At 37.4% G+C, this 26,756-nt stretch overlaps 1 protein-coding gene across 1 annotated transcript in view; it reads right to left on the bottom strand.

The window, feature by feature from the left end:
- The window catches only part of epha3 (eph receptor A3), a 110,528-nt gene that overhangs the window by 18,465 nt on the left and 65,307 nt on the right, over positions 1–26,756 (bottom strand). Inside the window, exons 6-13 of the mRNA XM_017302419.1 lie at positions 22,506–22,865; positions 16,087–16,211; positions 9,946–10,108; positions 8,411–8,516; positions 7,914–7,978; positions 6,739–6,864; positions 4,362–4,547; positions 26–87 (exon numbers count right to left, since the gene is read on the bottom strand). Coding sequence (XP_017157908.1) covers positions 26–87; positions 4,362–4,547; positions 6,739–6,864; positions 7,914–7,978; positions 8,411–8,516; positions 9,946–10,108; positions 16,087–16,211; positions 22,506–22,865 — 1,193 coding nt within the window. The remainder of the gene's footprint in view (positions 1–25; positions 88–4,361; positions 4,548–6,738; positions 6,865–7,913; positions 7,979–8,410; positions 8,517–9,945; positions 10,109–16,086; positions 16,212–22,505; positions 22,866–26,756) is intronic.

Here is a 26,756-nt window from a genome sequence, read left to right as displayed (position 1 = left end):
TCCATGTGTTTACGTAATTACTTACTCTTAGGAAGCTATCGAGGGATCCGTTCTCCATGTACTCAGTGACAATCATAACAGGCTTACCTGGAAAGAGACAACTTCTGTTAATGGTTATAATTTCTACAAACACAGATCGTCACACTACCATAAAACTGGCAGCAAAGATTTATTAGCGGAAATGGGAAAAGTTGAATTTATTCAACAGTGTGGTGAGTTAAAGTAAAGTAACCCTAAAAGCCCCATTACGGGAACTAGACTGAAGATGGCCAATATTTTTTTAGTACAAGTATCGGTTACATCTTGGTATCTTGGTTTCCTATAGGTCAGATGTTAAAGTGAAACGTGTTTATTTCTTTGGATCCTCTGATTGTAAAATCATGTTTCCTTGTGCCATCTGYATTTGATCAGACATTGGCCAGGGAATGTTTGGGAATTGCAGGGAATGTAAAAAAAATMTTCAGATTACCCAGATGTTGATTGAAGAGAGTCAGAGTAAGGACTTGTTTGTGTCCCAGATACGTTCTCTGTATGTCACTCTTGACTTAACTGCGGTTTGTGCTTCTTCTCCAGTTTGATTCTGATTTATGTGCCCTCCTTCCCTCTGCCCCTTTTTATTTCTGACCTACCTTTCCTTTGTTACCCCATCCCTCAATCTCTTCTCTAACCCTCTTTTCTATATTGAGAATATCTTTTCTTAAAGGGCAAAAGTTGAGTCTTTTGTGTCATTTGTTAAAAATTTTAACTAAACTAAGAATCTAAGAAAATCACTGTAAAAACATTATTTAATCCAAATAAAGCAAAAACATCATCCTTTCAGTAAATTAATATTCTATTGAAAAATATTATCCAGATTAAATTTAATGTGGTAAAATTGATCTATATCTACAAATTACTTCGAATTACTGTAGAATTACTAAATTGTACTTTTATTTATTTCCCATAAAACCTTCTTAATTCAGACATTACATTTGTGTATTTTTGTTTCCGTGACTATTTAATTAAGAAGCATGGATTTTGCCAGTAATTTCAAAACTTTCAATAACAATTATAGTAAAACATCTCATCATTCAACTAAAGCTGGTGTAAAACGACCTCTGCCCACACCCACTTCCTAAAAGGCTGTGATGGATTGTTCCCTTTACCAACAAATGACTTTTATAGTGCCCGACAGGAACACACACACACACACACACACGCATACTATCCTCCTGCTTGTCCTCCGCCCTCTTCCCTTCCCTCTTTCTCTCTATTCTCAACTTTGGCAGTAAAGATAAAGGCCCCAAGGCCCCTTTGTTCCGTCAGCTAAAGTGCGAGAGTCTGTGTGCAAATGCAGATGTGTGTGTAGCGGTTTGAAAGTGAAGAAAGCACATGTGAGCACGCGTGCGTGAGCGGGCGCGCGTGTGTGTGTCTGATCCTGCAAACATGCAGCCCATGGATCAGCCAAAAGCAGCAGCAAGGTAAATGGGGTGTGAAAGTCTCAGGATTATTAAGAATTAACAGGAGCAGCTTAATAAATCACCCTCCAGCTGTGTGTGTTTGGGCGTTTAGGTGTGTGTCTGCGTGGGGAAGCATATCAAATGGACCCTCTAAAAGTAGGGCCTGCACTTGTGCTGCTCTGACTTATGCACATGTGTTCAGAACATCTCCACAAATGTCATATGCACACACACATGCACCCGATGTGTCTAGTCTTAGTATTAACAACTGAAACTAGTTGTGACAGAATTCAGTGCTGGTTCATTAGCTGCAGAAAGAGAGACATCATTCTCATCAGACATTCGGTTTCAACTTAATATAAAAAGATCATCAAACATAAATGTGTGTTTCAGTTAATTAGAAATCTTTTTCCCAAATATGAAAACTACACAATACCAATAAAAAGTATTTTTAATGTAGCAATGTTGTGACATTGCCTACACAATCATAGAGGAGACAGTTGACTTGATAGTTSTCCAGGAGACAGTCAGTGAAACACACCAAAAGCAGGGTAAGCCACAAAACGTCGCGGTTTGAGAATCTGGCTGTTCATAGTGTGTGGTATCTTAAAATGTTAATGGAAAATTGAGTGGAAAAAAAAAATCTTGCCATCCATGATTCTAAAGCAAAACCTAAAACCTGTTCAAGATTTTGGGGGCAGTTCATGAGCCAGCAGTTTATCAATATCCAGATGAGCCAAAGCTGACCACAGTAGCCTCATAAAGCTTTTCATCCTTATGTCACACCACATTGAAGAGATTGAAGAGAGCATTTCTGTATTTAAACACCATTTTCATTGGCCTGATACTACTTTTTTCTAAAACTTTTTTTTTTTTTTTAAATGTGGGAGTTTTTACCAAAATGAAACACTTGACATATCACAGCAGTCTGCTTAAACAGTTTGAATCTAGACTCCAGAGTGGYGCAGTTGACGCTGGCATCAAGAAGGTTTCAAACCAAGCTCAACGTTTTGCAGGAAGTTTTATTTCAGTATTATTCTTGCAAAAACTAAATGCAGATGGAGATAAGAGTSGCAAGAGACAAGTATGTGAAATCAATTTCAAGAATCACCAAGTTTTTTTATTTTAGATGGTGGAAAATCAGGGAAAGTAAAAATAAGAAATAAATGTGAGATAAAAAATCWGTGAAAGTAAAGTCAGAGGAGTTTCTTCAGGTATTTTAAGAACAACTGTAGCCGTTGAACTACTTAACTAGGCAAGTGCCGCAGGGATAGTAAGAGGCCAGGTCTTTTTTCTTAGCRGCAAAGTTCAGACTCATTATTTTCCTCTTTCTTCAGTCGTTCCCTTTTAAAGAGGTCTTGTGTGTGCTAATGATGGTCTTATAAAAAGGCCCAGAGGGGTGCAAGTCAGAGATATGGATTTATGGATTTAATGCTTGTGCCTGACGCAGACTTTGATCAGAGCACATTGATCTGCAGAGATTTATACCACAGCAGYTCAGTAAAAGTCGTTGCTTTTTACACAGAAGTGTCGGGCATTTGTGGAACCATTTGTCATAGACAATTGCAAATCCACAATTGGTCTAAAAAATAACAGACCAAAAAACAATAATCCTATCCTCATAAGGAAAATGTAGAAACTGTGTCATTTTCTGCTTGCATTTTTTTTAAAATAATAAAACATTTAATTGACCTGAATTCTGGCTAATCCAACAAACTATGCYTTACAAAAGTATTTGTAACCTGGAATATTTGGAAATTTTGTAACAATGCAACCACTAACTTTAAGTGTATTGTATTGGGATTTTTGGTGATGTATGAAAGTTGTGCATAATAAGTGAAAGGGAACATGGTTCAGATAAAATACAAATTACAAATAAAATCCCCAAAAGTGTGATGTGCATAGATTCAGCCAACCCTCTGCTGCAATTACAGCTGGAAGTGGAACTTTATGTCTGGTATTAAAGCTTCATCTGTTCTTAATAGTTTTCTTTTTTTTTGTCAGAATTTGTTTCCAATGTTCTGTCAGCTCTGACCAGCTTCTCCATATCATGATGCTGCCACCACCATGATTCATGGTGGGGATGATGTATTCAGGGAAATGTGCAGAGTAAACTTTCTTCCAAGCAACATTTTGCATGAGGCCAGAACTTTTGAATGTAAATGGACCGATGGATCTTCTTCTACGTGTTTGCTGTGTGCCCTACTTGGCTTAAAAGCAAATGCACAGCCATATATTATTTTAATTTGTGGAACAATTCACACTGAAAATTTTTTTTTTTAATATGGGTCTTTTGCATTCCTTGTTCATGTGTTATTTTATACTATCAAGCTCGAAAAAACAAAACAAAAAAAACAAACATAAAATGATCTTTTTACCTTTTTGCTTTTACTTTGGAAATATGGAAAACATTGTTTGGTCCATTRCATAAAATTGTAATAACAAACACAACAAACACATAAAATATYATAAATATTTATAGAAATTGCATGTGTTAAAATATTTCAGGATTGTACATTATTTTGCATGTTTCCATCAATGCTTTTTTATGTGCATCATGGAGTATTGCATCAGAAAGGATTTATGGAAACAGTACAATTTGAAATAACTTACTCAAGTTCTCAAGAAGGTTTTTTAAGCTCACATAGCAAAGTTTCCCTTCCAGAGTGAGGTCCAAACCTAAAGCTTGGAGGTGAGAACTCTCTCGGTTTTTCAGAGACATGAGATCCACACTAGTTTGCAGCATCTACTTCTTTCCCCGTTTTTGAAACATGTGAAAAGTTTTCTTTTAAATTCGTGTGACAACATAGCTAGAGACTGACACTTCAGATATTCATTGAACAAAATTATTTTGCTGCAGTGACTGAGAAAAGAAGTCTCTCTGTGTCTGTAAATGTTTAAGTTGATTATGAATGCACTTACTGCGTGTCACTACACCCTCCAGCCTGATGATGTTGGGGTGATCAAACTGTCCCATGATTGATGCTTCTGCAAGGAAGTCCCGCCTCTGCTTGTCTGTGTAACCTCCTTTAAGAGTCTTGATGGCCACACAGATCTCCTTCTTGCTGGGCAGTTTTAGGCGACCACTGCACACTTCTCCAAACTCACCTACAGTTAAGATAACATAGACACAACACAAATCACTTGTTTGAATGCATATCATTTTTGATTTCAATCGTCATAAATATTTAACTTCTATCTGTCTGGCTGTCTTTTCACTAATATGATTTTTCAAACTTTTGGTCATCTGGAGTTAAACAGTGTTATCAACATTTCAAGAGCTCATGGAGCTTTATTTGATCTTGAGGAGATGGCTGAGTTTTGTCCATCCTAAGATAAACTGAGAAAGTCTGTGGAGAATGTGTATGTTTTTGTAAGGGAGTGCAAGCTTTTTAGGTAGTCTAGCCACTTCATAGGCCCATGTGACAGACTCCTGGCTAGACTATACAACTACTGTAGTCTGGTCATACCTCTCTGTGTTGTGTTTGAATGTGTGTTGAGCCTAAATGCACGCACGCCCTGAATAAGTTTATGTGGGGTGATGTCAGAGCTGAGACGTGCAGATCTTTTTCTTAATCCAGTACACTTATATCCAAAAGCAGCTCTGGATCAGAGAGTGTGGGTCAAACAGTGGACATGAAGCAACAGTCTGGAATGACTTAAACCAGAATAATTACAACCTGTCTAAATACCAAAAAGTGTTCCTGTTCTTTCCTGGTTTGCTTCATTCCCCAGGCCTTCAGCTATGCACAGAAAAAAAAACAAAAAAACAGGCATAGGCACTTTCTTCATGTGGTCACTCTCAGAAAGGGGATCCTGCTCTAATAAGGCTTAATTAGGAACACTCACTCCTTTCCTGTTTTAGGAGAACCATGGTGTTTAGATTTGATGCTCAGGTCTGACCAAGCTAAGAGGACTGGCAAGACTGTTGTTCTTGCTTTATAACACAGATTCACAAGTTGCCAACAAGATCAAAGTCGACTTAACAATCAGAGGGGCTGAGGAGGCAGAGTCGAAGAAATAGGAGGTTTAATGTGTTTTGGTTTTGTGTCCTCATTAAAGTTTCAAATTTGGATAGTAGGTAGGAGACAGTTAATGGACAGCAATGTTTGCATTTGGTAAATRTAGGGGTTCAAGGTCACATTTTAAGTTGACAAAACTAAATACCAAAATCAAGCTTCACTTACTTTAAAAAAAAAAACATCAAAGGAAAGATTTGACAGTTACATCACATATTTATTGGAGACTGTAAAGTTTAACTCAATGAGAAGAGTATTAAGTAGGTTCTTGATTTAATTTGATTTAACTCAATGAGAAGAGTATTAAGTAGGTTCTTGAAAACATCAAAGGAAAGATTTGACAGTTACATCACATATTTATTGGAGACTGTAAAGTTTAACTCAATGAGAAGAGTATTAAGTAGGTTCTTGATTTAATTCTTTAAAAGTATTAAAACTTGAATCAGCCCTCTAAAATAAAAGCAGCTTTCCTGATTACAGTCCAGCGTCTCGTCAGGTACTTTTTTCCCAGGTCATCCCATCGGTTTTGCAGTGTGAAGGTCTGATGGGACTCTAGAAAGTAGTCTGAACTTGTGTGCCAGAGGCTGAATATATCTACTCTGACTGAACTCGACATGAATCATAATTGATCACTGTTCAGTYGTCACTCCTGCTCAAGTTATCAGCTTTACCATATGGGAAGTAATGGGGGGGGAGAATAACAAGACAGGAATTTTGTTTCACTTCCAGAATAAGGTCCATGGTATTTGCTTACGGGTAGATGACGGTTGCCTCACATTACTTTCTGTTTTCCTGTACTATAAGTAAGAAGTAGAAAGGTAGATGGAAGTTAAACCAAAACATAATATGTTTCTTATTGTTGTATATAGCACAAATATAACTCATCCAGACATTGCTTTGAAAATGTTGATACATGTAGAAGTTAATTTATTTCTCATAGAGTACTCTTKTGCCACRYAGATTAATTATAAAGAAGTAYGAAAACAAATGGCATTAATGGTGATGTAATATTCAGAACTTTTTCTGCATTACTAATCTTCATTTAATTGCTTCAGTAGGTCATTCTGAAATCAGGGTCATGAGGAAATTTCTAAATTACACATTGCTACAATTAAAAATATTGGTGAGTACAAAGGGCGTATATTTTTACAAGTCTAATTAGAACAGAGGARATGATTATATTAATTATTCAACATAGTCTGGTATTACTAAAAACCTGTCCAAAACAACCCACATCTTGCATGTGTGACTAATGCAACAATGTGTTCCCTGTGTCCTACCTGCTCCCACGACTTTATCAATAGCAATGCAGGAGGCGTCAAGTTCCTTGGCAAACTCATGAACAGCCTGGCTCGGGTCCTCATACGTGTGGGGATCCACATACGTCCTGATTCCTGGCAGGCGCACTGCAGGAAAAATAAGGAGGAGGGATCAGGGATCAGAAAAATATAAAAAGGTAACTTAGGGAGAGGTCTTTAACTTCAGAAGAGGGTCACTATATATACAGCTCTGGAAAAAATTAAGAGACCACTGCACTGAGCCCCATTGGCTATTCCACCAAATATTGACTTATGAACTCTTGCTGAGTTAAAATATTGGTATTGTTGTTTCTAAATGAATATAAACTTGTTTTTCTTTGCAGTATTTGAGGTATGAAGCGCTGCATCATTTTCATTATTTTGACAATTTCTAATTTTCTGCAAATAAATACTACATTTTTCCTTCACATTTCAGAAACATGTTGTCAGTAGTTCATCGAATAAAAGAACAATGTTCATTTTACTCAAACKTTCACCAATAAAAAGTAAAAGCAGAGAAACTGAGCATTTTAAGCGGTATCTTAATGTTTTCTAGAGCACCAGCCCCCCCTGTGACCCTGCAGTGTTTGTGTTGTGTTTTAGTAGTCTTGTCATGATAAAATTTATGTTTAGTAACTGACCCAAACAAATTATTCACAGTGTAGCAGAGTCTGTTTGGTGTCTGGGAAGTTAGTGGCTGATTCTTGGAAGAAGGTTAAAGGTACAATGATGTCAAATAAATATTGTTGCTTTAAGACTCTTTGAGAAGAACAAGAAGCAAAATGTAAAAAAAAAAAAAAAAACTGAATAAAGTTCATTTTAGTTGTTATCAAATGGTATTAAATAAAACTTTATTAAAGCTAAAATCCTTAACTGTAAGCTAATTCTGGTGAAAAAAGAGGAAACTGTAACAGATTCTTAAACTTGTTTTTGGACACAAAAAACGTTTCCCTTTTGTAAATTAATAACTCATTTTCATAATAACAAAAACACATCCTTTTCAACATGGCCCCGTTTTTGTTAAGATTTAAAATAGTTAACGTGGAATCAAGTTGAGCTCGGCAGCATCAGGCCTCGAGCCAGCGTTGTCCGAGCCGTAATTCTGCAGCTACATTTTCAAGTTTGTGAAATGACAGAAAACGACATGAAAAACTTACGGTGGCCGTTGCCAAAGTGAAGTCTTTTCTCATCAGGATGTTTGGATTTGCTGCGGCAACAAAACCTGCCAATTCAGAGAGAAAAATCCAAACTAGAGCCACAATTTCCAGTAAGACTTCACCCAATGGCTCAGCCTGGAGGCTGGTGAGAGCTTTGTGTGTGTGAGAAATCAGCTCTCATAAGCCTAGTGAGGATAAGTAAGTCTTGTAATGTGCCACGGATTTACAGTGTGGTCTGTCTGAAGACTCCTGTCAGCCAACTTGAGCCACACATCTGCTCGCAGCCACCACACACACGAATACACACAATATATGGATAGCTCGAGCGCAGATGTTTTGAATATAAATTTGTAGTATGCAATGCATAAGGTAAATAAATTATTTAAAAAACACTTATTCAATTAGTAATCATTTCCAACTGAAAACAGAGAGTAAACAGATTGATGTGATTGAAGGAGACTGCAATTTAAAATCCAGATGACTGATTGGGGACAGACCTTCCAATCAGGACGTAGAGCAGCACGGTGAGCAGTATGATGGCCACCGCGCAGGAAATGGCAATTAAGACAACCTGGCTGTTCTCACTGGAGATTGAGAAGGCTGCTGAAAGAGAACCAAGCACAACGCGTTTTAGGGACATCAAAACACATATATCATCTGAAAAAAGTAACATACGCAGTACATTGTGGAAGAGCTTTTCATATTTTGTTGCATCACAACCATAAACGTTGATGTATTCTTGTTTTGAGTTTTTGTTGGAGGCCAACACCAGCTAACAGTTATACAGCGAAAGAAAATTATGTTTGGATTTAATTCGTTTACAATTGAAAAATTCTAAAGTTTACTATCACTATATATTACCATTTTTATCTAGTTTCCATTAGTCATTTTTTTGTACAACTACCTTGAATACAATGGTTCACCCTTCGCACATCTAGAAACTGAAATTCTTGCCCATTTTATACAAAACAACTCAATYTGCCATATCTTTTGTTATTTTTAAAATCTGGGTAGAAATCTTACCACAGATTTTCAGTAGACACCAACTGAGCCGGCAAACACACCAGTATGATTTGATCTAAACCTCATTCCAGTTCCAGAAGGACGTTCAGTAATATTTTCTTGTTGGAAGGTGAACCTCCACCAAAGTTTTAAGTCTTTTTCAGCTTCTAGCAAGTTTGTCTTGTTTTTCTGAAACTGCCCTACATTTAGCTCTGTGTATTCTCTGACTTACAGATGCCTAAAGCATGACGCTGCATCACCATGGTTGACTGTAGAGACTGTGTATTCAAGGCAATCTCTAGTTTCAGTTTTTCACCTCATGTTATATTTTGGGTTGAAACCAAGATGCACACCCTGTTTATAGCTATTCCTTCAACATGCTCACTCTGTCCCCTGCATGGCTTGTGTCAAACTGCAAGCGGAGCTTCCCAGGGCTCTCCTGTAACAATGCTGTCCTGTTGGAGGCAGATTTATGGAGCACACAACCAACAGATTTATTTTTTACTAGTACTGCCATTTCTTGGTAGGTTTGCAAATATTTTCTAGACTTTAAATTACATAGTGGATTGGATTGGTMTTGTTTTATCACCTAACGCTGCTTACTACTTTTCCACAACTTAATAAATTTCATGTTTGGTCTTCATGATGTTGCTTGTTCTCCAATGTTCTCTAACAAATATTCAAGGCCTTCAAATAACAGCTGGGTTTACGCGGCGATTAAATTACTATTTATTATCAAATATACGGTTGGTTTCWCTGGATTTTACTTAGGTGTATCAGAGTAAATGAGGTTGCATAAATGTGTCTGCCAAACTTTTAAGACTTTTATTTGTWCAAAAATAAATAAATAAAAAAAACAACTAAACCTTTTGCTTTCACCTCAAAATTACACACTACTTTATTTGGCCTGTAACTTAAAATTATATGTTGTTAGTGGTAGTGACGCAAAAGAAATTGAAAAAAAGGTATTCTTGCACAGCACTACAGATTTTCAGTCAAAAAAAAAAAATCCTCCACATGCTGAGCTTACAGTCAGGGCTGGTTTCAAACTGGAAGCTGGGGCTGCTGGCTCCATATCCAGCGGCAGTGCGAGCTCTGATCTGGAGCAAGTAGGCTGTGTTGGGCTTCAAACCATTCAGGGTCACATTACAACCCCGAGCTCGAAGAATGGTATAGCTGGTCTCCTGCTCTTCCTGGAAGACAGTAGAAAACGGTTGGAAATTCTGTATTTGTAATAATAATGTTCTATATTCTCGCTCTTTATGTTGGTGCCATAATGGAAGATAATTMACTTAATACACAATGTTTAGTACTGCACAGACCATGTGCATAGACATTTTTGAATACATGCACATGTATAGAGGAAAAGGGAGGGTAGAGGATTTGACAGCTTCCTTCTCAAGTTGATGAATTATCCTTTTTATATTTTATGACTTCTTTCCTACTGATCTCTAGTGATAGGACAACAGGTAGATTTACACACCAGGTCTGCATTCAATTCATTGTTTCCAGATGTGAAATGGAAGAAAGAACGGTGRAAAAAAAAAGAGAGAACAGAGCAAAGGTTGGATGAGAAAGAGAGGATATACAACATATCCATGTGTATATTTCACTGAGTTTTCTTAAGGACAAGACGAGACTCAATGAAGCTGTTAGGAAAAGAAAATCGCTTTAGACTGAAACTATTTACAACAACATCGGAAAAAAAAAGTTCGTAATGCCCCAAAGGTTGAAATTCTTTAACTTTCTTTATATCTAAGATTATGTTGTCAGTCCATAGCCAACACAAAATTGCAAACACACCATTGTCGACCCAGTTCTAAGCAGTGAAACATGGTTTTACAGATAAAAAACAGCGCAAGCCTGACTTTAACCCTAATAAAAATCTATTGCAGATGACTTCATCATCAATCCCAAAACTGAGTTATGTTTGGAAATGTTGACAAACTCGTAAAAGTCAGTTGAGACCAGAACATGTCAAAGACTCTTTTTATTGACCCAATTTAATGCCAGATGTTTATTTGAACAGGCAGTCGTCATAGGGTCTTCAAGACACACAGACTTGAACACACGAGCCTGTGTGTTCAGTGTCCAGAGGAAGCTTCACGCTTCTTCATGGGGAAGAGCTCTAATGGTACGCAAAGCTTTTCAAACATGTACGTGTCTGAGGAGGAAACTGATACACCAGACCTGCACTGGAACGACTTTTCATCACGACTATAAATCTTAGGCAGCCTGTCACAGGGCAGTGATTGAGACAACATGTGATCCCCTGAAAATAAAACACAGGTGTGATGAAACAACAAGAGAGGGCGGGAGACTATTTGCATCGCACAATATAGACGTTTCACTAAAATCCTGTTAGGTTTTAACAAGGCCCCTGTGTTCAGCTTTGCCTTGATAGTCCAAACAAAGCTGCAGCTAATTACAGCTCCTATGTGTGCACATRCAGTCGTGGATGCAAAACAGAAGTCTTGTAAATACCTGTTTCAACAGGCATTCCTTTTGTTTAAGGAGTCTTAAGACTAACTAAACAGCTTCAACTCGATTGGTTTTCAAGTTATCTCTCAGCTTTTTAGATTAGAATGATAAAAAGTGCAGMAGCAGTCYGCAAAGTCTACCCCCACAAATTATGTTTTCACAAAGTGCCCTTGTGAATGTCTTGGTAGCTGCAGAGTGCCCCTTTTCGCCAGTGGAAGACAGACAGATCATATAGATCATACAGCTCTCCTGAAGATGAAACACATCTTTTCTTCTGGGAAGCTCTCTGGTTGGGAATTCCCAAGAATATCACCAGAGCTGTGTAGCTCTTGCTACGTATGGGATAGGAAATGAACAACACGAGGGCTCTGACACGTAGGACATTTGAGCTGGTAGTTCCATAACTGTGTGACATATAAGTAAGGTCCGTAGGGTTGGAAGTTATTTTAGAAATTAAAACGTCACACAGTGATGCTTGGCCAGAAGGATACTGCTTTAAAGTTTGATGGCAGAAATTCCTGATTAAGTGTCTGCAGACCAGGAATGCAAATGTGTTAAATAGATCATCTTTAAAAAATAAATCCCTATGAAATGTTTCATTTATGTCCTTTGCTGTGCCAGGTGTACCATTAACAATCAATCACTTTAATGAGCATTTTGTAAATGTTTCTCATGATTTTTCTCACTTGATTAACTTTTCCACATTTTACCAAGTTAGAAGCACATTATTTAATGCAATGTACTGGGATTTATAAGTCATTAACATTGCAACATTGTGAAATGGAAAAGCAATGATAAACGGCTCACAAATTCAAATTCAAATGAAGGTCTGRAAATTGTGGTATCTGTATTAGTCCTGCTTTGTGTTGGGTTATCATATGAAATATGTGGTGATAATGTTAATATATTTTGAATTTTGCTACTTATTCTCTATTCATATTATCTTATGTTTATTTTTTTTCTAAAGACCATATACACACAGGTAAAACTACATATTTGTGTAAATTATAAAGAGAGACATTTTGACTTTTTTCACAATATAACATGAATTCAGACAAAACCTTTCATGTTTTAGGTCAGCTATGATAATCTAAATTCTTATCACAAAGGACAACTTAGAGTGGAATAAGCACTGGCAAAAACAGTATAGTCCCAGCGTCATGAGTTTGCATTTTACATGCTGATGAAATATTTAGCCAGGTGAGCAGAGTCCGGCGGAAGCAGGTGCTCTTACCAGACACACATGACATTCCTCAAAATGCTAAATGTCAGAGTGATCAGAAAAAATAGAGAGGAAATAAGGAAATACGCACATATCGTACCTGATGACATCACAATATTTACCAATCACAGCTCAAAATTATCTAATATCCTGCTACCTTAAGTAATATGTTTTTAAATYATTTAGAGAAGCCCAGATGATGATGTTCTRGCTTTGCAAGCTTCTGATAGGTTAATTCAAAACATGTGATTTAAATGGGGGCATGTCTCTGGATAAACATTAGCCTTCAAATCTCTGAGACATCATGATACAATCAAAAGAAACCAGACAAAATTATATGTTTCATTCTTGTGCACAATTTCCTGATTTATTCAGGTGCCATATCCATATGTTTACCAATTCTACCCAAGTCAAAGTATCAATTATAGCACTCAGGAAGGAGATGGATTCTTTGTCTTGGTGGAAAGGTGTACAACAACCTTAGAAAATCAACAAAAGACCAGATGCTGACTGACGCTGGAAAGAGAGTGTCATTATCTACAGTAAAATATGTCCTGAACTGACATGGAATAAAAGGCCATTTATACTGTAAGAAGCAATTACGACTTTACATGACTTCAAAAATAAAACGGTACCAACTGCAGTAAGGAAGGGCAAAAATGCAAGCCAGCAATTAGAAGAAGCTTGTTGAAGAATACCTAGCATGTTTTACTCAACCACACAGTTTAAGARGCAATTCTAGAAGAAAATCAATGTACTCTTCTGAATTTGAAGGTTGTTAGAGCCAAAAAGAAGTGATCTTTCTTATTACATTTAGCCTGATTTAATGTTAAATACAAGAAAACAAAAGATTTTGCCTTTTATTAGATGTAAACATATGATTTTCAATTCTGCATTTCTWTAAACTTCAACGCTAAATTGTAGTATGATTTTTACAAAGAAAACTTTGTGTTCAGATGTGTGCACTGTGGGCCCTAATAGCTGGTATGCTCGGTGAGAATCTGGATGCTACACAAAGGGGCCTCTTTCTTTCAGAGATCTAGGAGGAGTCTTGTCTAGTTGGTTAAGTTCTGGTTTCTGGAAGGGAGAGCTTTTTGACAAGGGATTAAAATCCTTGAGTTGAATATTTATTTTTTCTGAAGGTTTTCAAATACTGGGACTCGGTGCAAAAGTGTCAAGATTCTCCATTCCGTCTATCCTCTGAACTCCATAACAGTTCTGTTTTTAATTATCAAGCGTTTGCCATGGCAGAGCGTATGCTAGAATTTCAGCAATCCCAGTTTACAATTAGACATGCAAAGAGATTTGACCCTTTGTCATTAACTTGTTCTTGTTTTAACATCTAAGGAAAATATATCAAAGAAGAGAACAGAGTTCAGGAAGCAAAGAGCTTCTGTCAGCTTTATAATCAAGACATAAAGGGCCACCATTGGCATTCAAGCAATATGATCTGAGTTACACTGATGCTCACACATACACACGCATTAATACACAGAGAATAGGCCAGACTGATTAAACTTGCATCCACGGCTAATTACACCATCAAATGTCAACCTAGCACAGCATCGGCGCTGAAAGCCAGTGTAATTCGTTCTGCACTAATTTCCCTCACAGAGAAATGAGGGGCCCCACAGATGCATTTACTGTCTGCCATAAAACTTGTCTCCATTAAGGAGCTAACTGCAGAGGAGAACAGCATGAGAGATTAAGGAAAAGACGGAAATGAAGGATGAAAAATRAAAATGTGTTCAATGGAAGGGGAATAAGTAGAGGAAATAAAAAAACTAAAGGAGGACACGCAAAAAAAAAAAACAAATATGGTAAGAAATTGGTTGTTTTAAAGTTTGAATTAAAATGCAGGATCTCTCTTTGAGCTGAAAGCCATTTGGCTGGGTAGTGARAGTGCCGAAGTGCGCCAAATATATTTCCAAACTCAAGTGCTGATACAAGACCTAGAAAAGTATGAGTACAGATTCAGCTTAATATTTAATAAAAAAAAAAAAATAGAAAAAGCACATTCCTTGACATGTGGTTTTATGAATTTAGCTAAACTTTGGAGGTATGGAAAATGCTGAGCATTAAACCTTTTTCAGACATTAATAATAAAAATCACTATATTAAAAAAAATTAAACACTGACACAACAATCTCCCTAAGGATGTAGCTTAAAATACTTCCATTAAATAAAGCTAGTACTGTTCAAGAATAACTTCCTGCTCTAATTGTGCTGTGTCTGCAGTGTTGTCTGCTTCACTTTCATCCACTTCCTCAGTGAGTCACTCCTCTTGTCAAAAAGATTACATTCGGGAAGCTCTCTGTCTTTTTAATTATATTATGTCATTGCATCCTGTTAAAGACTGTTGTGTACCAATGGATGGACAAAGACACCGTCGCTTTCTGATCAGTATCTCATCTCTGTAAGCTGGAATCAAGTGGTGGTCTTTGACATGGTTGATATACAGAACACCTTTCTATCAGCACAAACACTAAAAAAGAACATAACATTTGTATCTCAAATTTTTTTTGCAGAGATTGTTCGTATTGCTATTTGATATGATACTGAGTCAAAGTCAAGTCACACCATATGCATTAAAAAAAGGGGGTCCAATTTGAAAAAAATTTAGCTAATTTGTTAAAATTAATCAAAGCCAATCCAACCTAAATAAAGTAAGTCTGACAAATGTAATTCGATTAGATGTAACACTCTTTTTTTTTTATAGCTGGAGCTTCATTCTCTTTTTCCAGTGATGTTGTGAGTATTAATGGGGTGCATAGAGTCATGCAATGTGTCTGGGGTATGATCATGTCTCATGGTGCTTCATGGCTATCTTATTGTGTTTGAAAACTCTTCATTTCTAAGCATAATTTTTAAAGCAATGTGCACAAAAACAACACCTGCAGGCTCAAAACTGGTCAACACACCATTTCTTCTTGCAGCTAATTGGTCGGCATCATTTCATGGGAAACCCCATATAGGAGTGTTTTCATACCTGAGGTGTCCAGGCTCTGTTAAACATACGCTGGCTAGTTTCCCTCTTTGGCACAGTTAATTTATATAGAAGTGACCACAGCAATAACACTAGGGAATGGAGAAAAACAACCATACCAAGATCGTTTGGATGAGGTGATCTCAGTTCGGTTCCAAAGTTTAGAGAAGTTCGTTTGTGGTGTGAATGGGATCTGACCTCAGTCAAACACGGCTTCCAGGTGTACACTGAAAACTTGAGTCAATGCAGTAGAATAAACAAACTCATAAACATCAGTGGAATGTCTTTTTTATAAAGCCTACTAGTATGTGCTATATGCATTTAATTCCTTCCATCAGCTCTGAGTAAGGAAAATCATTTAACATATTTTTGAAAATTAAATCTAGCTCAAAAGAGGKTCTGTAGATCACCCTTCCTTCTTTGAAGACACATGGACTAAAGGTTTATGTTATTATGACCCTTTAACTATTTTCTCCACCAACCTTTTCGTAGTATTTAATCTCATAGTCCAGGATGATCCCGTTGGGTCTGTCTGGTTCCTGCCAGGACAATGAGACACTGTTTCGAGACGTCTTCTCCTTTCGGATCACTGTTACTGGAGAGGGAGCTGGGTCAGAGACATAGACAGACACAAGGTGTAGGAGGGAGAGAGAAGGTTCTGTTAATGKAAGGTTCAATGGAAGTTCAGGCCCTGGTGCTGAATACTGGAAACTGTCTGTAGCTCCTATTAGCCTAATTCAGTTTGCTGAATTGTGAGGGTGAAACATGAACAGAATCAAGACAGATAGATAAGATAGCTAGATAGATAGATAAAAAACCTTGAATTCTTTTATATTAATATTCTTTCAACTGAGGGAGCTTTAATAATACATAAAATGAACAAGACTCAAATCTATCTCCATACATTTTAGAAAAACAAAAAACAATGACAGACAAATAATACAAAAAAAACCAAAGATCCCGCAACTAGCTGACTAAATAAGTCSCTCATTGTATTATAAAGTACAGTAAAAGATATCCATAGTCTCATAGACCAACTTTAGCCCAAATGTCATAGTTTGTCTGTCAGATTTTACCACAGTTTCTATTCCTCCAACACATTTTTGGAGGGCCTGTGATATTTTTCTGTGGAAACATTGTGAACCTTTTACTTCCTTGTCTCCCTCCACTGTCCTCGTCTCTTTTGGTTTGTTGCTCTCTTCTCCTTGCCAATGTTCCTTGCCAAACCTTCACCCATGCATCGCCTTGCCTCAGGGAGTTCACATGGTCCCAATCTAGTGATTCTACACATCTCKGCCTTTATCAAGCATTGCTTTCCTCCCTCGGTCTGCTACTCTATTTCTATCTCTCTCTCTTTTGCCTTCTTTCTCTCGCTCCCTCTGTCTTCTCACTCCCTCTCTTATTTCCCTTTTTACTGCTCTCTAATTGCCAGGCAGCTTCGGGCCCAACTCAGCATCTGAGGCATCGACTTTTAATTTTATTAGACCACAGGAAAAAACATGTTTGTCTTTGAAATGTTCAAGCCTCTCTTGATTATGATTATATGGCCACAGAATGCGTCTGAGTGTGCATATGTATGCTTGTGTGTATTTCTGCGGGAAGTTATTTTTTCTCCTGTAATGAATCCAGATGGGCAGAATCTGTTTCTATACCCCCATGCGCCTCCTTTCCTTCTCCTCTCCCTTTGGCTCCTACAGCGGGGTGAGGCTGTGCTTTTTATTGGCTCTGTGGTTTATGGTGGTAATGATTTACTGAGTCTGGGTCGCTTGGAGGCAGCTTCAAGTTCCTCTCCTCCCTGTTTTTTTTTTCCACACCCCTCTTCTATCTCTCTCTTAATGTCTATCGCCAAGCACTTAAATTCCTGTCACTCTCTTTTTCTGTCTAAGGCAAAACTGTAAAAGTGACACAGCATAGAATGTATAACGGCTTTCAGAACTGACAATTGGTGTATTTCACGTTAGAAAATAACACACAACAATYGGAGGCAGTGGATAATGATAGCTGATTGTTGGTACTGTGACTTTTAACATGTTGTTACCATTTTAACTTTTACATATTTTCTCATAATGATACTGTAGAAAAGTAGGCAGTGCAGGGTATGTACCTCATACATGTGAAATTAAATGAACTTTCTTTTTGCAAATAAACACCTGAGAAGTGGGACGGCCTACGGTTTACTGTGGTAACCCTATAAGACATACTGTGCAAGTGTAACCAATTGAGTAACCAGAGTTCATGTGTGCAATTTATATCTCAGTATTAAACAATAGCCATTATTTAAAAGCCTCAGAGGRRAAAAAAAAAAAAAGTAAACAGCTTTGTGATGCTCAAAGAACACAGAAGACAGGTCAGTGTTTGGTTATGCAACGATATCCCAAACGTTCAACTGTACAATAAATCATCTGAAGAAAGAAGTACAGCACATCTGCAAACCTATCAAGACATGGCCTTCTACCTAAACTGACTTGCTGGGTGAGGAGAGCATCAATCAGAAAAGAGGTCGGAAGGCYCATCGTAACACTAGAGGGGCTTCTGAAAACCACATCTCAGGTAAGACAATATGTCTGAGGATCTTCGAGGGTGAGTGGCAAGCAGAAACACAATGTTGAGGGAAAGCTTTAGGAAGTGTCAGGGACACAAACATGTAAGAAAGCTGCTTTGGCAACATGAGATCAAATTCAAAGTTTTTGTCCATGATGCAAAAAGCTATGAGTTAAGAAAGACTAATGCTAGGGTGTGCTGTGGTGGCGCAGAGGTTAAGGACAACCCACATATGGAGGCCTTAGTCCTCGACGCGGCTGTCGCAGGTTTGATTCCTGGCCTGGCGACCTTTGCCACATGTCTTCCCCTTCTCTCATTACCCACTTTGCTGTCAACTAACTATCAAATAAAGGCCACTAGAGCCAATAAAATCTAAAAAAAAAACAAAAAAAGAAAGACCAATGCTAAACATTGCCCCAAACACTGAAACATGCTAGTGGAAGTGTCATGTTGTTGGAATGTTTTCAACTTCTTGAACATGAGAGCTTGTCATATTTTTTGGAGTGATGAATGGAGACAAATACATGGCAATACTGGAATACCTGATAGAGACAACATCTGCTAGACTGGAAAAGACATGAAACTTAGGAGATAATTCACCTTTTATCATACTTTTTGATGGTATTTTCCAACAAATTTAAAATTGTGGTCACAAAAGTGACAAAACTTTGAAGGAATTTAACTTGTGAAGATATTTTAAGTGTTTAAAGTAATCAATACAAAAACTGTGACACAWTGTTACATCAATATAGTAGTTAAAATGAGTTTTCAACATGTATCAGTCCAAATATGATGCTCTCATGCTTCCTTGTAACAAACCCTGTGTGGCAAAGTTCAACTGCAGTTTCATCTCACYAACTCTATTCATGTGTGGATCACAGTTACTGTGTTGTTAGCATATACTTATGACTGCAAGTGGAGGGCAATGGAGGAGAGAGGAGGCAAACTATCTGACAGCACCTTGACAGGCCAGCCAGGACACACTGCTCCTTCCCAGGGAAACACTTAATCCAGCTTTTAACAGCTTTGGCATCTATAGTTGTGTGTGTGTGTGTGTCCGTGTGCATGCGTGCGTGTGTATCTGAGAAAAACTAGCAGACGGATGGGGCTGGTGCCCTGACATACCTAATCCTTGTAAACTCTCAGGGTTGATGGAAGGTGTGCAGCTGCAGTCTGAGATATTTGTTAGAGAGCACGAGGTCTGTGTGTGTGTGTCTGTTTTGAACCATGGGCACAATGTTAAGGTGCATGCTTTGTGTTTTTATGTGTGTGCTGCCATGTAATTTAACTCTGTGTTTGCTAAGTACTGATAAAGGAGCTGATYGCTCAAACATTGGGTTGGTGTTTAAAATTCCTAGCACATGCAGGCCTCTTAGTGGTGATAAGCCTTCTTCAAATCTAATATATATTCACATTGAGGAGAATACCCTGACTAACAACACGGATTATGAAGCTTGCTAAAGAAGGTTTTAAAGCTTTTCTAAATGACCTTATTGTTCTCAGTTGCATCGTCTTTTTGATACTTGATTTTTAAACCCAGCTGACCTTTATCCTCATACCAATAAATTGTTTGTCATTTCTTTGAACTCATCTGCACTAACACAACTACACACTGAAAATGGACGCTCTTTTTTTTTTCTATGACACAAAAGAACAGCTAATGGAAGACACATTGCGGATCCACTTGCAGTATAAACCATGAATATAAACTTTTACTCAATGTCAGCTACTAGAGATATAGTTTGTAATTGTTTATATATTAGAATGAGGGGAGGGGCAACACACATTTGCTTGTGCAAACCTTTTACATTTTAAAAGGTTTGCTTACCTGATAACATTTTTSTTATCAGGTAATTGAAAAATACAGTAGCCTCAAATGTCTTCTGTTGGTATCAAATTCATCTAGCTTGATTTCAAAATTGCAGGCATGTCCTAAATTGCAATGAAAAGCTTCAAGGGGCTTCAGTGTATTGAGCTTTAAGAGGACCCAAATATAAAAACAGAAAAATAAATGTAATTTTCAAGTCCCAGTCAATCAATGTAATTACCACAGTTTATCTGTGATGGAATAGTGTAAAACCAAATTGATTCAGAGTTTTAAACACATTTTGAACAAAGAAAAAATACTAATCAGAAACTCATGAGATAACGATGAAGCAGAATATTCTGCTTTCTGTTCTGAATGCTTTCAGTCTCAAAATAAATCACTGCAGAAATTCTGACAAATGTTCTGATCAGCCCAATGTGTGTCTTCATTATCTGCAATCAAGCTGTTCTACAGATGGTTCACACACATTGAGAAAGAAACTGAAAATTGAAACAAAAGCAAGACAAAAATAGTATTAAGCTTCGATGTAACCTTACTCTGTACATACAGTTTTATAGCAGAGATCTTGCCTTTCTCCAATAATTTTTATTGTGATGACTTTGATGTCTGTGCATACTCGATCACCTGCTGATTGTTTCACAAAGAATTCCTTTGTGAGAGAAATGTCTTTAGCATGTCTCAAAAAAACCAACAACAAATGAATAAGAAAAACACTGTTAGATGTGGTTTGGCTGTGCAAAGCGACAGTTAGAAAGAAAAATGACTTCGAACGAGGGAGGAACTTCACCAAGAAGAACCAGGGATGTGGGAGAAGAAACTATCAAACTCCTGGCAGCACATTTAAAGACTGTCTGTACAGAAAGAGGGAAGAGGAAGTAAAAAGGAAATACAACGTAGCGAACTAGAGCTGGATCTTTATGCATTCCTTGCTCGAGTCAAGGATTTCTGAGGTTTGGCACTAGGTTTATTTCATCCGTGGAATTTCACAACAATGGCTCTCTTTGCCTCCTTATTCTTCAAAGAACGTGGATAGAGAAAGATATTTGTATAAAAAGATTGATGGGAGATTTAGGAGGTCATCCTTATGGTATTAGAGTTTTTAAAGAGAAAAGACAGTTCTTTAGGAAGGAAGGAGGTCATATGATGCTGGTCGTTAAACAAGAGAATTGCAGTTGGGAATCGGCTTGTAAATGTCCGGATCTGATGGCCTGAGTACATATGTTTGGAGCGTATCAAATTTAGGTTGTTATTATATGATAAGAATCACAGGATATACAGTGAAATGTTCTTCTGTTCGTATATGATGTCCTGCAGCTGTTGCACATTCCTTTGCTTTTTCGAGAATCTTGTTTTGNGTTTGGCTGTGCAAAGCGACAGTTAGAAAGAAAAATGACTTCGAACGAGGGAGGAACTTCACCAAGAAGAACCAGGGATGTGGGAGAAGAAACTATCAAACTCCTGGCAGCACATTTAAAGACTGTCTGTACAGAAAGAGGGAAGAGGAAGTAAAAAGGAAATACAACGTAGCGAACTAGAGCTGGATCTTTATGCATTCCTTGCTCGAGTCAAGGATTTCTGAGGTTTGGCACTAGGTTTATTTCATCCGTGGAATTTCACAACAATGGCTCTCTTTGCCTCCTTATTCTTCAAAGAACGTGGATAGAGAAAGATATTTGTATAAAAAGATTGATGGGAGATTTAGGAGGTCATCCTTATGGTATTAAGAGTTTTTAAAGAGAAAAGACAGTTCTTTAGGAAGGAAGGAGGTCATATGATGCTGGTCGTTAAACAAGAGAATTGCAGTTGGGAATCGGCTTGTAAATGTCCGGATCTGATGGCCTGAGTACATATGTTTGGAGCGTATCAAATTTAGGTTGTTATTATATGATAAGAATCACAGGATATACAGTGAAATGTTCTTCTGTTCGTATATGATGTCCTGCAGCTGTTGCACATTCCTTTGCTTTTTCGAGAATCTTGTTTTGYTTTACCTTAGAAGATTAAGATCAAATCCACAAAAATGTGTCTGATATCACTTCTAGACTTCCTTATGAAACAATCAGCTGAGTRAGAAAACCTAATCTATAACATTAGGGATTTATGATGACAGTCTAGCCATCGTCTGATGTTTACATCCAGCAGCATAATCCATTATGTCCCAAAGTTCAGATCATCTCAGTTTGGTTCTTTGAATATGACAGTGAGTTCTTGCTTCTGTAGTCTCAAAAATCTCAAAGATTTCACTTCACTAGATCAATKTGCAATGTGGTGGAAGAAAAAAAAAATCTTTATATGTATTTGTAGCTGTCAAATATCTAGCAACTGCTTGATGCTTTCATSTCAGCATGGACCAAATTAAACACACTGTTAATTATATGCCACAAAGAATTAAGACATTTCTTTTKCAAAACTGATGCAGTTCTAATGGCAAAGGGAATCCAACTAGCAAAGTGTCCTTAATGCAGTGACTGGTGAGTGATTTAAATAAATTAGTCGGGTTTTTATCTGTCTAACTGTTTGAATCATTCCTACCTGCTTGATTGGTGGTAATGGTGACAGCAGCATATTGTCTCATTTTGGGTGCCAGTGATGATACGCCATTCTGTGCTTCAATCTCGAAGGTGTAATTAGTATGAGCCAGTAGGTCACCCACTGTCACRGTGGTGTTGTGGAGACCAGTCGCTCTTGGCAGAAAGCGAACGTTGCTTCGACAAGGCTCGCAGTTCAGAGTCCCACTGGTGCTCCCATTGGCAGCAGCACCCCGGCAGCGTTTGCAGAGGAYATTAAAAGTGATATCCCTACGTCCTCCTGTGTCCTCCGGCCAGCTCCAGTCCAGGATAACTGAGGTCTCGTTGATGGAGGAGATCACATTCCGGGGAGCAGAAGGAGGTCCTGGCGGGAGGATAAAGGAAGAGGTTGAGGCAAGGTGGAGGCGTCAATTCGATTTACAGAAGGGAAGAGAGTTTGGGGTAAAAACAAAAAATGGTAATACAACAGCATGAGGGGAGTAAAATTGTCTTGTATACATCAGMTATCTRACTATATAGAATAATGTTTCACTATTTCATTTAAACAATGGTAATTAGATTTATGACAAGTGCTTTGGCAACACAAGCGATGACAATGTTGTGTTTATATTTGCATGTCTTATTATTATTCTCTTTTAAGGTTTTCCTTTCAGACACATTATGTCTCTCCAATCAACAAATAATCAATATGTGTACAATTAGTGCACAGTCATTTCAAGTTTCCTCTTTGAAAGCCTGACAAATATAGTTTGTATTCATCCTTCAGCTTGATTTGGTTGAAGTATGAACGCTACAGAAAATAACTCATATCTTCCATCAGTTCAACCTATGCGCAATCTGGAGTTGTGATCCCTATTCAACAGTGAACCCAGCTTATTATCTCTCTGTGCAAGATGCCTGAAGGTGGCACTGTGTTTGTTGTCATGGAGAGTGAACTTGGATTTGAATTTGATTGTTCATTTCAGCTGGTTGNATTAAAAGTGATATCCCTACGTCCTCCTGTGTCCTCCGGCCAGCTCCAGTCCAGGATAACTGAGGTCTCGTTGATGGAGGAGATCACATTCCGGGGAGCAGAAGGAGGTCCTGGCGGGAGGATAAAGGAAGAGGTTGAGGCAAGGTGGAGGCGTCAATTCGATTTACAGAAGGGAAGAGAGTTTGGGGTAAAAACAAAAAATGGTAATACAACAGCATGAGGGGAGTAAAATTGTCTTGTATACATCAGMTATCTRACTATATAGAATAATGTTTCACTATTTCATTTAAACAATGGTAATTAGATTTATGACAAGTGCTTTGGCAACACAAGCGATGACAATGTTGTGTTTATATTTGCATGTCTTATTATTATTCTCTTTTAAGGTTTTCCTTTCAGACACATTATGTCTCTCCAATCAACAAATAATCAATATGTGTACAATTAGTGCACAGTCATTTCAAGTTTCCTCTTTGAAAGCCTGACAAATATAGTTTGTATTCATCCTTCAGCTTGATTTGGTTGAAGTATGAACGCTACAGAAAATAACTCATATCTTCCATCAGTTCAACCTATGCGCAATCTGGAGTTGTGATCCCTATTCAACAGTGAACCCAGCTTATTATCTCTCTGTGCAAGATGCCTGAAGGTGGCACTGTGTTTGTTGTCATGGAGAGTGAACTTGGATTTGAATTTGATTGTTCATTTCAGCTGGTTGRTAAAATCCTTTTGCCATTTCAGCGGGAGCAGTGRTGGGAAGCAAAGCTCAAAGAAGCTGAGCCTCCAAGTGYCTTACAATAAATTACTCAATCRCTGCAAACCTGATGCGAAAGGTATTGAAGCCTTGGRAGGAGGTTAATGTGGTCAGTTCTATTTAAAATTCCTGTCYACAGCAGTTCACATCTGCTACCAGGTACTTTCACACAAGACCAAGGACTAGACAAGACCCAGACTTTAAGCTTTAAATTTATGCTTTAAGTCTCAATTTAAATTAGCAGATTTAAAAAAAAAAATGTTTGAAATGCAACCGCCATGCTTCTGATGTGGCAAAACACATCTTTGAACAGTAAATCAAATATGTATTTTGTCTCAGAAACATTGTACATTAAATAAACAAGCAAAATGTTTCACATTTTGTCTTTTGACTTAACACTGGTGAGTGTATTATTTCACTTTGTGCCAGTTTTCTTCTCTGAAACTACAAGAAAAGAAGGCTATGTCACAGCATCTGTCAGAAGGAAAACAGTCGTTCTTGAGTCAAATTTTGACTGACATATAAAAGTGCAATGCGCTATTACAAACAGATTTCCAGATCCTCAGATCAAATCTGTGACCAATGCACAGAAGACAAAACAMGACTGACATATAACTCAGTTAAATAGTGTCCAGACAGGGGAAGAAAAGAGAAGGAAATGAAACGTTTGGATTGTGACTTAAGATAAAGTCCTTTGTTTAAACGGTTTAAATAAATTATCCGGCTAAATTTGGTTTCAGATGTTTTTTTTGATACATTATTTTAAAGAAAACGCATAAAAGCTTAAAGCTTTGCTATGGAAAAATATCAGTGAGTCTTTTCAGTATTTGAAGTCTAAATAACTTGTGCTTTAGGTGTTACAGGAAGTCCAACATAAACAAAAAATATATAAAAAAGCAGATGGAAATAACCAAACACTATTAAAAAGGGGCCAAAAAAGTCAGAGCACAATATGTACAGTTTAGTTCGACACAAACATGCATATTTAAAGTAATTCAAAATAAAATTACTTTGGGTAACAAAGCTGCTAAGACTGACAGGCCTAATATGTTTGATATTAAACAATGAAGAATGGTACACTTCAGTGTTTCTCCTCAACCGTCCACGCTAACAGTTTAATTTTCCCTCTGCCCCTGATTCCCCCCCCCCCAAGAATGTAAATTGAATTTTCCGAGTCAACTTGAAACAACCTCTAGAAGGCTGCTAACAGTAAATTTCCTCTCCTGAGATAATCATGATGATTATCTCCTAACAACTCATCAATTCATTTTCATCTCTTGCRTTGCTCCAACTGTCCCAGTGAGGTGAAATTTGCGTAGTTGACAAGATGATGTTGAGATAATCACAACAGGGACCTTGCGTGACTGTCTTTCTAATTAAGATTCTGTCTCTGACTGTACGCTCTGATTTATACTTTCTACTGTTCTCCGCACAGCCCATTTTGTAACGGATGCATACATAATCTACCATCAGGGAATGGGGTGATTTATAGTTTTGAAGTGAAAGCATTTTGGGATGCCTGCTGGAGGCACCTGCATCTGCAAGCCAACCTGAGAAATTTCTATATTAAATTCTCACTTAACTTGAAAACACTTGGATATTCTATGATATCACAAATTCATAAATTTGCAGGAAAAAACTTTGATTTTTCATGATGAAAGACACAGATTTATGATAATAAATAATTGATAATAATTTAAAAAGAACTTATGATATTGTAAAGTTTGAAATTTGTAAGAAAGAAACTCATACAATATGTGATTTTAGAAATAGATCATTTCTAAAAACGTGCCTCGGCTGTGTTCGTTTTCTGTATCATCACATCTCCCAGATACACACTTGATGAAGCCATGTTGCATCTTCTCCCTCTCTGTCCAAGACATTCTGGATCCTGTCCAAGGTGTTCATTTACCATGAACACATTGGAAAAGAGCCCAAATGGCCCACTCGCATGTAGAAGATATCCAGATGTGCATTTCATAATTTTACCAGCTCAGTGTTACAGGACATTCGGGATTATTCATCACAAAAGTCTGACTTTCTAATATCAATAAACTTCTGAGTTTTAATTGAAATTTCAGATTTTTCAGATGATACATTTTAATTGATAAATGCATGCTTTAATCATAGAAAACATTTTTTTTTTATTTAAATTTATGACTTTTTGACAACAGAGAATAGCAAAGTGTTGTACTGTAATTATGTGAAATTAATCTAGACATTTCTGAGGTTTTTTTTTTTAGGTAGAAGTGTATATTTCTGTGGCCACATTATTTCTGCTTTGATTTATAATGGCCCTTAAACTCCCACTTCCATTATTGTCTTGAAATACATCCACAGCTGGGCCTCCAATTAACTCAAATGTTGCAATTTACCTCTAAGAAGTTTGCAAACCCATAACATAATCATTTGGAGTTCCCAAAATGTTTAAAGGAACAACAATCTTAGAGCACGTGAAACTTTGAATTTGAAGGAGGCAATACAAAAATCCATGTAAAAAATCTTGATATCTATTTACATGTAGAGTA

Source organism: Poecilia reticulata, linkage group LG2 (genome assembly GCF_000633615.1).
Source record: "Poecilia reticulata strain Guanapo linkage group LG2, Guppy_female_1.0+MT, whole genome shotgun sequence".
Classification (NCBI taxonomy): domain Eukaryota; kingdom Metazoa; phylum Chordata; class Actinopteri; order Cyprinodontiformes; family Poeciliidae; genus Poecilia; species Poecilia reticulata.
The sequence above is the reverse complement of the archived record's forward strand: the minus strand, read 5'-3'. Positions and strand labels throughout refer to the sequence as shown.